Consider the following 16,586-nt stretch of genomic DNA (forward strand, 5'->3'; position numbering starts at 1 on the left):
GCAATTCATTTGTACAAATGCTTGCATGCGATCCATCGTACCTACAATATGGACACCAAAACATCTTCAAATTAAAAAGTGTTCAATACAAAAGTTGCTTACAATTTCAAAATCTACAGTAAAATACAGTATATTTTTAAATTCAAAGCGCTTTTACAATTCATTCGCATATCGCATAAATATTTATATAAGATCCATTCTACCTACGATTCAGACACCGGAACATCTTTACGTCAAAAAGTTTTGAATACAAAAATTGCTCAAAATTTCAAAACCTAAAGCTTTGCTACACAAAATTTTTTTAAAGTAAATAATAACCAAAAATACTATAACCAAAAACAAGAAAACACTAAATATAATAAAAAAGATAGTTCAATTTCCATAAAAAATAATATACTAAGTACAACAACATGTTGCAGATCATGACACCTACATATAAAATAATTACTACTTCGTACATGAACGAAAGTCTATATCAACTATAATTCAACGATATGAAATACAGAGCCGCCTTTCGTTGTTAACTTACTTAACTAGTCACGCACATGATAGAGAGCTCTGGGCCAACACAACAGCAAGAGTACTCTTCAATGCAACTCTATACACGTCGCTTGCGTTATTTGAAACTAAATATTTTAGACGTTATTGATTGTTTAAAGTTTTAATGTTTGATTGGTATTTCGTCCAAAACAACAGGTGTTTCCAAACTGGAGGGAGTATATAAAGACTAATTCCTCCCATTTTTGCAGACGATTTGTGGCCATGGGATCTCCTTGTTGGTGGTGGTTAGCATTCCAGTCCCGTTCTTTTCTCCGTCTGTGTCGCCTTGGGCGACGAGCTAACGAGCTAAAAATGTCGAGGCACGTAAGGGCCTGATGAGCCCACCACCATATGGAACTGACAAGCTTATTGGGCTTCCATTTACGACCCAAACCGCACGCTGTGGTTCTCCTGGGCTCCTGCCCCCGCGATGCGGCTCGCCAAGAGGCGGGTGCGCACTTCGCAGCGCCTTCGTCAACACGGAGTTCGTGCACCACAAGGCGGCCCCGGCCGTCCAGGGCCATCTTCGCCGGCGTGCGCTCGTCCTCGCCGGAGGAGCTGGACGCCATCCGCTACGAGCTTGTGAGCGACGGCTTCCCAGTGCGACTTCGACTGTAGCTAAATCGCGGCCAGTTCGTGGAGGAATGAGCCGAATGGGCCTTTCGGATAAACATGGCAACTTCAAATGCGAAGTAATTTAGACAGCACCCAGCAATATGCCTCGTCACTCCTTCAAAACCAAAATTTCCGGACACCCTGCTAACGGTAAAATATGATCTTAAATTTGATGGGGGTGTTATCATTGTTACTAAACTTTCAAAATACATATTTAGATGCTTAAACTTACCAAACGTGAGGTCCAAATCACAGTTGTTTAAACTAAATTGAAAGTTATATAATTTGTTCAAATAAAAAAGTATATACAAAACATATGCACGAAAAAATTATAACAAATTTACTTGTACAATAATATTTAAATACAAAAGATTTGTATAAAAATTTTGTAGGAAATGAAACTCATATGCAAAAAATTCAGAAAATAATAAAAAAATTTTGGAGAAAACATTAAGAAAAAATATTTGGACATAAAGTTTTAAAATAAAATTTTGAAGAAAATTTTAAAAATATAAGAGTTGAGCACAAAAATTTAAAGGGGAAATAGCCAATTTCATCCATGAACTATCGCGCTTGGCTCAATTTCGTCTTACAACTATGAAAACGTCCAAATTGGTCATCGAACTATCGAAACCGCCTCAATTTCATCCTTCCCAATCAACTAGAGCTTCAATTCAATTGAATAGACCATTTTGCCCCTGTTTTCTTTTCTTATTAAAGCAGCATAATCTCTTTTTTCCTTCTCCACATGGCGGCTGCACAGGAGCAGTAGCTCGACACCCCAACCATCCAACCATGCAGCTAGCCGGCCACTTAGGTGACGAGGCAGCCTCGTCAGGCTTGGCGAGCACGTCGAGGTCACAGGCCTCGCAACTTACCAGGTTAGTAGAGTCTGCAAACAAGTACATAGTAGTATGATGTAGTACTGGGTGCAGCCAAGCAAGGGGGCCGTGTGCGGTATTCTCTCTCTAGTCCAGCCAAGACCCGTGCTGGTCCATGACTTGGCGCCGAGCTACTGCTCCTGTGCAGCTGCCATGAAGAGGAGGAGGAGAAAAGAGATGGTGCTGCTTTTATAAGCAAAGAAAATAGGGGCAAAATAGTCTATTCAATTGAATTAAAGCTCTAGCTGATTGAGAATGACGAAATTGAGTCGGTTTGGATAGTTTGAGGACTGATTTGGATGTTTTTATAGTTGAGGAACGAAATTGAGCCAAGCGCGAAACTCAAGGACGAAATTGGCTATTTTGCCAAATTTAAAATAAAATTTGGGACCACATGTAAGCTCGATATCAGCATAAATACTTTCGCTTTATAACTTAAAAATAATAATTGGACTTCATGTTACACAATTAGTAAGTTTGTGGAGCTTAATATGCATTTTGGAAGTTTGAGGATCCAGATGACATTGCAAGCAAGTTCGAGGACGGATGATGCATTTTACTCCCCTGCTAACCTTCTATAGGCTCTTCAAATCACAGGTCGCCTGTGTAATGGTGAAAGTTGCTCAGATTATAAGTCGTATGGGCTATTCCTTAAGAAAAACGACCGAAGTCATCGCATTTCTGCCTCTACATTTTTTTCTGCCCCTACATCTTTTTAAGAGAAACTCCAAGAGTCTAGGTATAATCCTACCTAAATTTAGAGTTATAGAGGACTCTAAAAAAATAGAAAACTTCCTTTGGGGTAATCCAAAAGACTCTCCAAATCTTGACTCTCCATTTTCAAATAAGTCCACGTTGGCTCTTTTCTCCTCGTTCCATCCGACGCCGCCGCGCCATAGGCTCGCTGCGCTTGGACATGACCGCGTCCTGGCGTCTGGAGGCCGCCACAACCTAGCGCCTGGACTCGTGGTTGCTAGGGCTCTAGAGCCGCGGTGCGTGTGGACGATGTCGCTCGCCCTTGCTATGTGGACGGAGGAATCCGACACGCTCGCCATTGCCGTGTCATGTAAATGATCTCGTGATTCTGCACTGCACCATGCCTGTCAAATCTTTGAAGATGAGCGAGACGATGAATTCAATCAGTTTGTAATGAATGAATAGATTGATCCCTCCTCTTTGGTATGCCTAGTTCACACAATGATATAAATGTGCTTCAAGATTTTATATATTTGCAAGGTTTGCTGAGGAGGAAGGTCCACAAGTTAATTACAACATCAATGGTCATAATTATTCAATAGGTTATTATCTAAGAGATGGCATATACCCGTTGTGGGCAACTTTTGTTAAGACTATTCTTGAGCCACAAGGTAATAAGAAAAAATATTTTGTAAAGGCACGAGAAGCGTGTCAAAAGGATGTTGAGAGGGCATTTGGGGTTCTACAATCTCGCTTCGCTATTGTTCGTGGGCCGGCTCGTTTGTGGGATGAAGACACGCTCCATAATATTAAGATGGCTTGCATCATAATGCATAAAATGATTGTTGAAGATGAGCGAGATGAACACGGGGGACAATATGAATACAACTTCGACGATATGGGACAATACGTTTGCAACTACGATGACATGGGAGAAAGGGTGATAGATGGATGCTTTCATTCAGAATTACAAAAATATCAAGAACAAGGAAACACACACTCAGCTTAAGGCAGACCTAATCGAGCACTTGTGGCAATACCATTCAGATTTATACAATATTGAGTAATGTGTCTTCAGTAATTTTTATGTACTCCATTTAATAATTATTTGAGAATATTATACTGATACGTGTGTACTCCATTTAATAATCATTCGAGAATATCATACTGATATTATGTACTCCATTTAATAATTTTTGTGTCAATCATATTTTAGTTAATCATGCCAATATACTAAGCCACACAGTAAGCAAGCAGAACTGAACAATAGCTCAACTAAGCCATAATGATAATTCGAGCACCTTGTCCAAACTGAACTAAAATTGAACCACAATAATCCAGTTAAAAAAAAACAGTGCATATTGAGCACAAACTTGCTGAACTCAAACTGAACTAAAATTGAACCACAATAATTCTAGATATTAAAACGTCTTGCAAGAATCTCATTCTGACGCTCTTCATAATATTGCTGTTGTCTGTAGCTCATTGTGCTCAAATCCAAACCAAGAATTCTCTCATCTTCCATGTCTCTTTGGAACTCAAACTTTTCTGTCTTCAATTTTATCCTTTCTTCCTGCGGAGCAGGCTTTGTTGCACCTCTCTTATTTATTCAAGTCTTTCTCAATGTCAGCTTTTTTTTCTTTGCCATTAGATAGTCCACCGCTTCGATGGTTGAATGTTGCCGAAGCTTTTGTTTCTCCTTTTTGTTTCTGTCAGGTCTTCCTGATGGTTCAGCATCAGCACCACCAGCAGCAGGGGCATCAGGGGCATAAGGTGCAACTGATGCAGTAGATGAATTTGCCACTATCTTCTGTTCTTATTGCTTGTTTTATTTGCACTTCTAATTCCTTCCACTATCCAACCACTTGGGCTTATCCTTTAGGATTTTCCAGCAATGCAAGTAGGCAAACTTTCTCTGCTTATTATCTTCGGCCTTGAACAGTGTACATGCATTTACGATCTGCACATTTAAAACCAAAATAAACATGAAAATGAAGAACTGACAAATGATCATTGCTGACAAATAATATGTTTGCAGTAAATTGAGTAATTACCTTGTCATCGACTGACCAACCACTGTGGTTCCTAGCCTCAATCCCGGGCACACATCCACAAAGGATATTCACATCATGTTGTATACCGGACCAACAGTTAATTAAAGAACCTTCTGAACGATTTGACTCAAACTTCTTGTTTCCATGGAAGTATTCATGTATTCTTCTCCAATATGTGCTCTGTGTTTGATCAACTTCTAGAGTAGGATCCATGCCCACATTTAGCCAAGCTGACACAAGAAGTACGTTCTTCTTATCTCTAAAATTTTTACATCTTCCCTAAGAACTCATGGCTGTTGCAGGAGCATGATGGATGGTTGGACCACTAGGAGGTGCAGGTGTCGGTGTTTTACCGCCACACCCACCGAGGGATACCCCCGAGGTGGTGAGGTTGTAGGTAGTGTGTCGCCGAGATCAGAAACTCGAAGGTGCAAAGGAACACAAGGTTTTAGACAGGTTCGGGCTGCCGAGAGTGTAATACCCTACGTCCTGTGTGGTTTGTATTGCCTTTTATGATGACCGGGTAATCTCCTGGGTGATTCCCTGGAGGATCCCTGAGTTGTCCCCTGGAGGGGGTCCTGTCCGCCCTTATATAGTCTGGGGAACAGGTTTACATGGAAGTCCTAGTTGGATACATGCCCTAGAGTCCTACCCTGAGTGGTTTTCTGGTAGTTCCATACTGTATCCGACTAGTTTGACTACTGTAGGAGCAGTTCTACTAGCTACGAATAGTTACACAGATGTAGAGCGTGGGCTATGTCCCATCCCTTATCCTAGGAAAAGTATGCCACGTGCACAGTCCCGAGTGCCCGGGTCTGACAAGCCCTCAAGCTCTTCGTAGCCGAGTACTGCAGATGTCCGAGTACTTCTGAGGGCATCTTCGAGTTCTCCCGAACTTCATCTTGAAGATGTCCTCCGAGTACTTCCTTAGCTGCGTCGAGGCTATCAGATGTCATACCCCGAGTAGTTGTCTTCTTTTATATAGGATGCGGTTGAACTCGCACTCCATATGGAGTAGCCTCCGAGTTTTAGATTGACTCGCAGAATCAGGCTGAGGGTCAATTCAATCTTGAGTCTTCTATCTTTATCTTCCAGAAGATTTGAAAAATAAGTCATTGATGACACGTGTCCTGCAGCCCCCGAGCCTCGAATCCAAACCCCAAGTTTTGGAATAAAGGGTCCAAAGAATCGGCATGCAATCTTCATTGCAAAGAGCTGTGTTGTATCCAGCCCCCGAGCCTGGGAGCTAGATGAGTTGCATAGGATATGCCAAGTAGTCGGTGGCGCCAACCCCCGAGTCAAGATATTAGCCAATTATCTCTGGATCTTTAACTGTCGATGAAGCCCACTAGTCGAAGTCGATTCCGACTAGTTTTGTAGGCGAGACGAGTAGTCAATGTAATCGCCAGCGTATCGCCGAGCATAGTCGATTCCGACTAGCTTGTAGGTGAAACGAGTAGTCGAAGTAGTCACCAGCGTGTTGTCGTGCATTCTTCACGAAGTCAAGTAGTCACCGATGGTTGTTGATGAACCCAACTAGTCAGAGTCGAATCCGACAAGTAGTCTATGTAGTCAGCAACATGTAGTCGAGTGCTCTCGCGAAGTAGAGGTAGTCGTGGGCGATTGTTGATGAAGCCAACTAGTCGGAGTTTGCCAACTTGCCTAGCAGCATGGTCCAGTCCCCTGCAAGGTAAATATAAAAGTATGTTGTAACTGATATACATGATATCGTGTTGGGAGCAAATCCCAGCATTAAAATGCATTTAAAATTTTTCACGTTGCACTCTTGCTGGGTTGCATAATGATGCCGAGTAGGTAGCCTGTTACGCTAAGCACCTGATCCTTGGTTGCCGTAAACCGTTGCGCAGGGAGCTTGGCCACGTGCACGCGTAGTTGCATAGGCGTACAGAAGAGTCGAGGTGTTATGATAAGCGTATGCTACCCGGGTATTGTAGCAACCGTTGAGAGAAACTAAAGCATTCGGCGCCGCGCCAAAAAAGAGAACGCTCGTGAAGCACAATTATATGTAACCCGATCGCCCGAGTTGCAAGGCGGACCGTGCAGGCAATCGGAACAGGCATGACATGGCCTGTGAAGAGAATGCGTGTTGTGCAAAAAGTATCCGAGCCTGTGAAGAGCAAGTCGCAAAAGGTATAAGTGACTTAGCTTGAGTCGTGGACGATTGTCGACGAGCTACAGTGGCTGTCAGTGGAGCCGTGACAGTTTGTTGATAAAGCCGACTAGTCGGAGTCGATCCCGACTAGTTGTTGACGGTGTGAAGCCCACTCCCGACTAGTTTTGTTGCCAAAACTAGTAGCCGGAGTAGTTGAAACACGACCAGTCGTGGACGGTTGTCGACAAAACCGCAACAGTCCTCGATGGAGCCGCGACGATTTGTCGATGAAACCAACTAGTCAGATTTGATCCCGACTAGTTGTTGACCGTGCAGAACTAGTCGCCAAGTAGTTTAAGGCTCGTCCACGATCAGTGGGCGGTGATGGCGCGTCTTCGTTGTGGCACGGGCTGAATTCGAGTCGATCACAAGTAGGAGCCGGGTTGGATCCAGACTCGTCCTCACGGTTTCCGATTAGATCGGAAAATCAAATTATGCCGAGATCTTCAGCGAGGTCATCATTATTGCGGCAAGATGCTGGAGCAGATGCCGTCGGTCCACGTTGTATTGCCTTTGATGATGATCGGGTGATCTCCTGGGTGATTCCCTGGAGGATCTCTGAGTTGTCCCCTGGAGGGGGTCCTATCCGCCCTTATATAGTCTGGAAGGACAGGTTTACATGGAAGTTCTAGTCGGATACATGCCCTAGGGTCGTACCATGAGTGGTTTTCTGGTAGTTCCGTACTGTATCCGACTAGTTTGACTACTGTAAGAGCAGTTCTACTAGGCTACGAGTAGTTATATAAATGCAGGGCATGGACTATGTCCCATCCTTTATCCTAGAAAAAGTACGCCATGTGCACAGTCCTGAGTGCCCGGGTCTGACGGCAGGTACTTGAGAAACTTCATTATCATTCACAGGAGGTCAGTGTAATACCCTGAATCCATAGCACCTGGCACAAAAAAAATTATATAGCATATACTGATCATTCAACAATTCTTGAGTGCATACAATGTACAACTGGAACTGGATAGTCTAGCACTAAACATTCAACAATTAACAGTCCATAAAATAAAAAGAAACAAATAGATATCTTTTTGAAGCAATACTAAGTAATAAGACTGGATAGTCTAGTGCTGAACATTCAACAATTCACTGTTTTTGAAGCAAGTAACGAACACAGCATCTAAACTAATTCATGTACCTACTATAGGATTGGCAACAGGGATGGAGATTGGTGTCTATTTCATCTACTTCAGGTTAAGCTAAAAACTCAATTTAAAACGGGGGAAGAAAACAGCTCCACTGCCCATGGAATCTAAATCAATCTAGCTACAAATACAGTGAGAAGTCATACTACAAAATCATTTACTGAACATTCAACAATTCATCAATTGAGCAAGTATTCTATAGGGAAAATCATTTACGGAATATTCAACAATCCATTTGTAAATAAATCAGATATGGCATGCATTCAACAATTCAATGGTGCAAGTATCTTACCATAGCAACCATCCTCCACATCGAATTGCTCACCATTGAGCAGATCCTCAGCCATCCGGCCATCGAAGGTTTCCTTCCTACCTGGCGCAAACTGAGACATGGAAAGATTGAGAAAAAGAAAGCCGGTTTCCTCATGAGCCGTTGACACGAGCGGCGCTATGTTGACACCGGATTTTGACCAGCAAAATTTCATAAGATCCGGAGTGAGAGATAGCCAGTTGTTAGCGTCCATAAAGACGGGGATCGTTAAGTTTCTAGGGATTACGAGTATCTCTCAACGGAGGTTCAAACAATGGCCTGTTCAGAGATATTTTTGCTAGCCGATTGACCGCTCGTTCCAAAGAAATCCAAACCTTCGTTATTGGTTTTGATCCAACGTGTAGAAGCTATCAAACATGGAGTCCAAGAGTTCTAATACAGAAATTGGCTTCATCAGATTGGTCATGCAAGGTGATTCGAATGAAGAAGGCAAGGAAAAAGCATCCACGTATGAGCAAGGGTGATTAAAGTAAAGAAGGAAGGATACGGCGTGGGCGTTTGTTTTCCTTGCATACGTCACGTAGGAACAGTCCGGATCAATCACACATATGGATCGGTCTTTGTACGGATGGATTGGATGAAGCTTTATTAGCAAGATCTCTGCACAAGAGAAATTAGAGTCCATGTATCTTAATAAATTAGGCAAGTTTTATTTAATATTTATTAGGCAAGTTTTGTACGAGTCCACATGAGGTCCAAGCCGCCCCTATAAATATAAAGGGATGACGGTCGTTGTAATTTTTATCTCTCGATCAATACATCAACTCTACTTTTTTTCTTCGCTCAACGCCAAACCCTAGGAATAGGAGTAATGTACCTACTCGGCGTATTCTTCGGTGAACAGAGCTGCATCGCTTCGACCTCCAGTTCGCCGTCATCTTCGCCTATCAGGTGCTCTAGGCTTTAGTCACGGATGCATCACTGTGATTTCGTCTTATCTACCTAGTTATCGATTTGACCCTATCTTGTAAGGCTACATCAACTTAATCTCTTGGTGGTAGAATCACAGTTATCCTAGCCTTGATTAAGCTTACATCGGCTGATATTCTATTAATCTATCATCTCGCTGTTTAGTTTGCTTCAATTAGATTATTTAATAGCATATTGCATCTTAGTCTCGGCTACCTCTCCAGTACCGTTGGAATCAAGTTCTATTATGAATAGATTCATCGGCTTGTGAAGTTTAGATTAATCTCTTGCCGCCAACATCTCTAAATTGCAACTATCGGGCGCATCGTTGTAGTTTCATCTAGAAATACTGGTGGTAACGTTTTCTTATAGCCCTAGTCATAGTGGAGCGAGAGCTCAACGGTACACTGTTCCCTATTGGCTCTCTAGCTGATAGCTTTCATGCTTTATTGTCATCAAATGTGTGGATCTGGTTTGGACAGCCGATGAGCCGCTCATGCTTATCAGGATGCTGAAATCAGCCTCATAGCTGATTATTTACTTATCATGCTTTATTAGACTGTCGGCTGACATAGCCGCTGGTAGCACGTGCCATAATTGCTTTAGTCATTTACATTATATAACTACATTCAATATCTATTTGCATGTGGTGTTTATTCAAAGAACGCCTATCTATGAGCACGAAGGCTTCATCGCCTATCGCCTCATGTATTTTATGTTTACCTTATCAATTGCAGGTCAAATTGACTGGCACACCTGCGCACACCTTGCGAGTCAAAATATAGAACCTGCACCGGAGTAAAGCAAATCTCCCAGACTATCAACACAGGGGTTCACCGCTCGATTTTTGCGTCAACACGCCGGCGTGAGGGCGGCAGGGCACGAGAGCGGCGCCGACGCCAGGGTGCGGGAGCGGCGTGACTGCGGTAGGGCGCGGCGGCCTGTACATGGCGATAGGAGCGGGCGGGAGCGGCATGACGGGGCGGGAGTACCGAGAGGGGTGGCGCCGGCAAAAGGGGGCGGGCGCGGCAACAGGCCGCGAGCGCGGAGGGGAAGGACAGGGGGCGGGAGTGGCGAGAGGGGAAGGAGAGGGGGCGGGAACACGAGGGCGACAAGGCACGCAGGTCAAAATTTGTTGCTGGAATAGGAGGGCGTGCACGCGAGGAGGAAGATGACGAGGGGAGTCCGCTCGGCAAAAATAGCTAGCGGAGGGGAGAAGATGCCGAGCGGCACAGCGAGGAGAGGAAGAAGGAGAGTCTGTTGGATATAATTTTCACCATCCCTGTTCCAAATTTACCCAGCCAAGTCAATATACCTAGGCACTTAGGCTCTTGGAGTTGCTCTGGTGGGCAAACTCTTATGCTTTTTCCAAGTATCTTATATTACGTATCTTCGTGCTGCATATGTTGTTCTCTCGTATGCCTTCTCTCACCGTTTCTTCAGTGCGGTAATCGCACTCTATCATCACCCCACCCCAAATATCAGCTGAGAACGAAGAATCTACCATCAGATGCCTGCGTATCTCTCCATTCCAATAATAGCGTCGCGATAACCACCTCTCCCGCGGATGTTCCCCGCACCTTCGGACCATTGGACGCGTCGGCTATCGCAGGTGCTGTTGCATGCTAGAGACGCTGACGACGACGACTCCCTTGGGTCCTCTCCAAGCATTTCGGACCACAGGAGACGTCGACACGTCGGATCCTCTTGCATGCCCGCCATGGCGTCACGCGGCAGCAGGATGCCCCACCGCTCATGGACGATTCCTCAGCAGCTCAACCGGATCCTTCCTGCAGCGACCCAACCCAAGATATGCACGCGCCTGGAGCCATATCGTCGTCGTTCCGCAAGACGCCGCGCGCACCACCCCCCACATGCCACCAGCGCGCGACCATGGATCGAGCCCGGCCTCACCCTCCTATATACCAGCCGCCCACCCCGCTCGCTTGCATTTTCCTCACGGTTTCACGCGCACCACAGGCTCCAGAGAGAGGAGTTTTATATATTTTGGTCCAGGCACATAGGGAGGGGAGGAGGAGAGAGCGCGTGGCGTGGCACGTATGGGGCAAGAGGCCGTCGTGGCAGCGAACGGCGCCGGCAGGCCGCACGCCGTGGTGGTGCCGTACCCGCTGCAGGGGCACGTCATCCCGGCGGTGCACCTGGCGCTGCGCCTCGCGGAGCGCGGCTTCGCGGTCACCTTCGTCAACACGGAGTCCGTGCACCACCAGACGGCGCGCGCGCTGCGGGGCACCGGCGGCGGCGGCGGCGGCGACATCTTCGCGGGCGTGCGCGGCGGCCAGGAGGGGCGGCTGGACCTGCGGTACGAGCTGGTGAGCGACGGCTTCCCGCTGGGGTTCGACCGGTCCCTGAACCACGACCAGTTCATGGAGGGCGTCCTGCACGTGCTCCCGGCGCACGTGGAGGAGCTCCTCCGCCGTGTCGTCGCCGACCCGGCGGCCACCTGCCTCGTCGTCGACACCTTCTTCGTGTGGCCGGCCACGCTGGCGCGGAGGCTGGGGGTCCCCTACGTGTCCTTCTGGACGGAGCCCGCGCTCATCTTCAACCTCTACTACCACATGGACCTGCTCGCCGAGCACGGCCACTTCAAATGCAAAGGTACGTACGCTGATCGTAATCGAAATAGTGGCCTTACGTTAGCTACCTGTTCGTCGTTCATAATCGCTGCTAAGTTGGGCTTGGGCGGGTGTCTATCTATGAGATAATAATTCTTCTTCCTTTAAACAAAAACAAGGCCACCTTTTTTTTCTAACTAGATGTGTTAGAGAATGCGGTTCTCAGTACCACACGTAGTAAGCACATCGCCTCCAGTAGTACTCTCCAGTCCAGGATGGGTGACCATCTCCTTGGGGCTAGTCCTTAGCATGACTTTTCCTGGAGAACTAGAACATGGCCAAAACAGGTGACGCGAGCGGACCCCAATCAGTGAGAGGCACCACAGGTGATCGAGTGATTTTCCAGCCGCCATCCCAGGAACAGGGGCAGGAACGTCACTGGCAGCAGGATTGAGAGGGGACGAACCACGTAGCCGGAGGCCCAGGACCGGGACCGTGCGCGGATACACTCGGCCAGCGGTCGCCATCTGGGCCACACGACTGGCGCTTTTCGGTTCGGCTTGTTGCGGGCGTGCAGCATCATTCCAAACGCTCTCTCTCATCGTCCGTCCCTCTATAAGAAAACTAGCACTCTCACTGTCATCTATCGCTCATGTCGTTGCCTGGTTGGTCCGGTGAGCGAGGAAGAGTAGTAAATATCGTGCTGCGCAGGCTGAAACGGACCGATGACTTGGCCAGTCATGCATGGACTCCCGGTGAGTGGGTGGCAATTTGTTTCACCACTTGGCCAGTCAAATGGCTGCGAGAACGGGTAATTGCCACTTCTCGAGTGGATCAATTGCCCATACGTTTAAGGCATCTTGCATAAACCCATTCTGATGGGGGGAAGCACCGCATAATAGTGGCGGAGCCAGGATTTGCGGCTGGGTATGCCATGTATAAATTTTTTTAAAGCAAATACGCAATATAATGAATGCTAAGTTATAATGGCCATAACAAATCCATAATAATAACCAAATTACAAGTTCTAAATATAAATAATTAAAATATATTATAAAACAGTAAGGGCTACTACAATATAATCCTACGATTCCCTTATTTTTTTAATGCATCAACCCTTCAAGTACAAGCTGTAATATCTGAACCTTACGCACTAACCCACACCACCACACTCACACACGCATGCTAGACCTACAACCTATACCCAGAAATTAGGCTTGGCACTTGACGGGCACGTCACCCTGACCATTGTGGTGCATCCATGCGTGAGGCAACCGCAAAACACACCTGCAGAAGAAACTAGGAAAAACCCCGGTGGGAATCGCGAGTCGAGCAGCTCTCGAACTCACGACCGACAGCTCCTCAACCTGGAGCGTTTGCCGCCCAAGCTACGGTTAGTTCCACTTATTGGAAGAGATCGATGATATCATCATCTTTCATTTGACTGGAGAATTCTCTCTTAATAAATGTAACCAAACAATTGTTCCTTGCTGGACTAGTGGGCTTTGTTTCTCCATGCGCGTATAAATATGTATACTTGTTAACTTTTTCTCTCAAATTATAGGTATGCCGAGGCATACAGGGGCATACCCTGCCGCCGCCCCAGCCACATAAGCAGTTTGCTGTAGATGACGACCCATACTAAGCTGTTTACTTCACTCTATTGCAAAAACTACCAGGACATATACATGCAGAGGCACGAAACGAGAAGGCCAAATTAAACTAGTTGAGCTAAGCTTGTCCAAGTACTTGGATTAGGCTTACTTATCATGTTACAGTAAAGATCTCATACAAATAGTAAAACTCAGGCGTGATAAATTTTTAAGCTCTAATCAACGATTCTTGGTGGAATACCCAAAAATTGTCACTCTATACAAGTGTCTAGCTTCCATAAAAAGACTACATCGGCGGCTCCACAAATTAATGAAACTAACTGAATCAGTTAAGCATATATGCATATGCCAACTATGTCAGCCGTTAGATCTCCACCCGATGCATATTCTGATTTCGCTGGTCGATAGGCGCTAACCATATTCTGATTCTTCCTCGCGTCGCGCCGGCCGTCGCCGCCCCTGGCCGTGTAGCCCTAGGGATCCTCATGTAGAACTGTAGAAGAATCTTAAATGGTTAGCTACTTGGTATCCTCTGGGTTCTGATAGACTTGTTCGATTATTCTACACTGTCACCTTATCTATTGCATGTGCACCCCTATACAATACTCTCTGAAGTCAAAAAGTATGTATGTGCGGCGGCTCATAGAGCAGCACCAAAGCTTGTACTCCTACTCCTTTGTGTATGTATTTTCAAACATAAAGAGTCTAACTGTGAACCAACAAGAAGGCTTGTGGCCGGCCGGCGGCTAACGCGAAAGTAACAGAGTAAAAAAGAAGAAGAAGGATGGCACGTTATTAGGTGACGCTGCTCGTGTCAGACATGGGGGTCATATAGCGAGCAGCCGATGCGCAGGCATGCCCAACTACACTGACCACCTGACCAGCTAAGTGGAGAGACAGAGAAACTAGCTAGGGTAGCTTAGCTAGGGAGAAATGGGGCCACCGGAGGCCGCCGGCGCCGCAGCAACAGGCCGCGGCGGCAAGCCGCACGCGGTGGTGGTGGCGTACCCGCTGCAGGGCCACCTCATCCCCGTGACGCACCTCGCGCTGCGCCTCGCGGCGCGGGGCTTCGCCGTCACCTTCGTGAGCACGGAGGCCGTGCACGACCAGACGGCGCGCGCGCTGGGCGCCGACCCGGACGGGTACGACGTCTTCGCGGCGGCGCGCGCGTCGGCGTCGGGCCAGCAGGGGCTGGACGTGGCGTGCGAGCTGGTGAGCGACGGCCTCCCCGTGGGGTTCGACCGGTCGCTGCACCACGACGACTTCATGGGCGCGCTGCTCCACGCGCTGCCCGCGCACGTCGAGCGCCTGCTCCGCCGCGTCGTCGTGGACCCGGCCGCCACGTTCCTCGTCGCCGACACCTTCTTCGTGTGGCCCGCGACGTTGGCCAGGCGCCTCGGCATCGCCTACGTGTCCTTCTGGACCGAGCCGGCGCTCATCTTCAACCTCTACTACCACATGGACCTGCTCACCCAGAACGGCCACTTTAGATGCGACGGTCATTATTTTAGAAACTGAACTAATACAATCGTCTTGCCAGAAAATCTTCTTGTTGGAGTTGGACTAATAATAATGTCTAGTGGTACGTAATGTTTTTGCTGAACAACGAATAATGCCTGAATTTATAATGCAGAGCCTCGCAAGGACACGATCACGTACATCCCCGGCGTTCCGTCGATCGAGCCGGGCGAGCTGATGTCGTACCTGCAGGAGACGGACACCACCTCCGTGGTGCACCGCATCATCTTCAAGGCGTTCGACGAGGCCCGGCGCGCCGACTACGTGCTGTGCAACACCGTGGAGGAGCTGGAGCCATCGACCATCGCCGCGCTGCGCGCCGAGAAGCCCTTCTACGCGGTGGGCCCCATCTTCCCGGCGGGGTTCGCGCGCAGCGCCGTGGCCACGTCCATGTGGGCCGAGTCCGACTGCTCCCGGTGGCTGGGCGCGCACCCGCCGGGGTCCGTGCTCTACATCTCCTTCGGCAGCTACGCGCACGTGACGCGGCGGGAGCTGCACGAGATCGCGGGCGGAGTGCTGGCCAGCGGCGCGCGGTTCCTGTGGGTGCTCCGCCCGGACGTGGTGAGCTCCGACGACCCGGACCCGCTGCCCGAGGGTTTCGCGGCGGCGGCGGGCGGGCGCGGGCTGGTGGTGCCCTGGTGCTGCCAGGTGGAGGTGCTCTCCCACGCCGCCGTGGGCGGGTTCCTCACGCACTGCGGCTGGAACTCCGTCCTGGAGAGCGTGTGGGCGGGCGTGCCGATGCTGTGCTTCCCGCTGCTCACGGACCAGTTCACCAACCGCCGCCTCGTCGCGCGGGAGTGGCGCGCGGGCGTCTCCATCGGGGACCGCGGCGCGGTGGCCGCCGACGAGGTGAGGGCGCGGATCGAGGGGGTGATGGGCGGGGAGGAGGGCGAGAGGCTCAGGGGGCAGGTGCGTAAGCTCAGGGCCACGCTCGAGGCCGCCGTGGCGCCCGGCGGCTCGTCGCGGAGCAACTTGGACGAGTTCGTCGACGTGCTGAAGCGCAGGTGCGGGGGCCAGTGATCGGAGCTAGCCGAGGAAGCATGCAGCCGCGCCGCGAGGTCTGGAATCCGTGGCATGTATCATGTGTAGCCGTGTAGGTGTAGCCGTTGTATAGTATCCTCCAGTGTGCCGTCGAACATAAACCGGCCGGCTCGATCGAAGCGTGTGTACGGTCGGCCATTGTATTGTTGTGCAGGTTTGATGTCTACGTACGTACGCCAATGACCTTTGGTCACCCGTTGCTGAATCTAGAAGCTCTCTGCTTGCCTGGCCTGGAAACGTCTGACGTAGAAAAATGGGCTGAGCCGCTGTCAAGGTGCACGCTAGCTATGTGTTTCTTAATTTTACACGCATACGTCCCGTGACCTGTGAGCCGGATAGCGCGTGACGGCCACGCACGGAGGCATCGGATCGAAAGTTTAGCATCGTGGCCACGGAGGCCACTGATGCTATCGCTTCAGGTGATGGAACAGCACCATATATATCACCTGAAGCTGCTGCTTCCGCCAACGGCGCAACACGGCCCGCTTCC

At 48.4% G+C, this 16,586-nt stretch overlaps 2 protein-coding genes and 1 pseudogene across 2 annotated transcripts; 2 read left to right on the top strand and 1 right to left on the bottom strand.

The window, feature by feature from the left end:
* Positions 1-4,146: 4,146 nt before the first annotated feature.
* Positions 4,147-10,327, bottom strand: LOC112872857 (annotated as a pseudogene).
* An 889-nt stretch (positions 10,328-11,216) lies between these two features.
* Positions 11,217-16,301, top strand: LOC112877911 (UDP-glycosyltransferase 86A1-like). Its single transcript, XM_025942283.1, has 2 exons — positions 11,217-11,967; positions 15,171-16,301. The coding sequence occupies exons 1-2, from the start codon at positions 11,412-11,414 to the stop codon at positions 16,073-16,075; spliced, it is 1,461 nt and encodes a 486-aa protein (XP_025798068.1). The 5' UTR covers positions 11,217-11,411; the 3' UTR covers positions 16,076-16,301.
* On the top strand, positions 11,975-15,139 carry LOC112877912 (UDP-glycosyltransferase 86A1-like). The gene has a single exon (XM_025942284.1). It carries the CDS (start codon positions 14,471-14,473, stop codon positions 15,053-15,055), a length of 585 nt encoding a protein of 194 aa, XP_025798069.1. The 5' UTR covers positions 11,975-14,470; the 3' UTR covers positions 15,056-15,139.
* Positions 16,302-16,586: the final 285 nt, after the last annotated feature.

This window comes from Panicum hallii, chromosome 9 (genome assembly GCF_002211085.1).
Source record: "Panicum hallii strain FIL2 chromosome 9, PHallii_v3.1, whole genome shotgun sequence".
Taxonomy (NCBI): domain Eukaryota; kingdom Viridiplantae; phylum Streptophyta; class Magnoliopsida; order Poales; family Poaceae; genus Panicum; species Panicum hallii.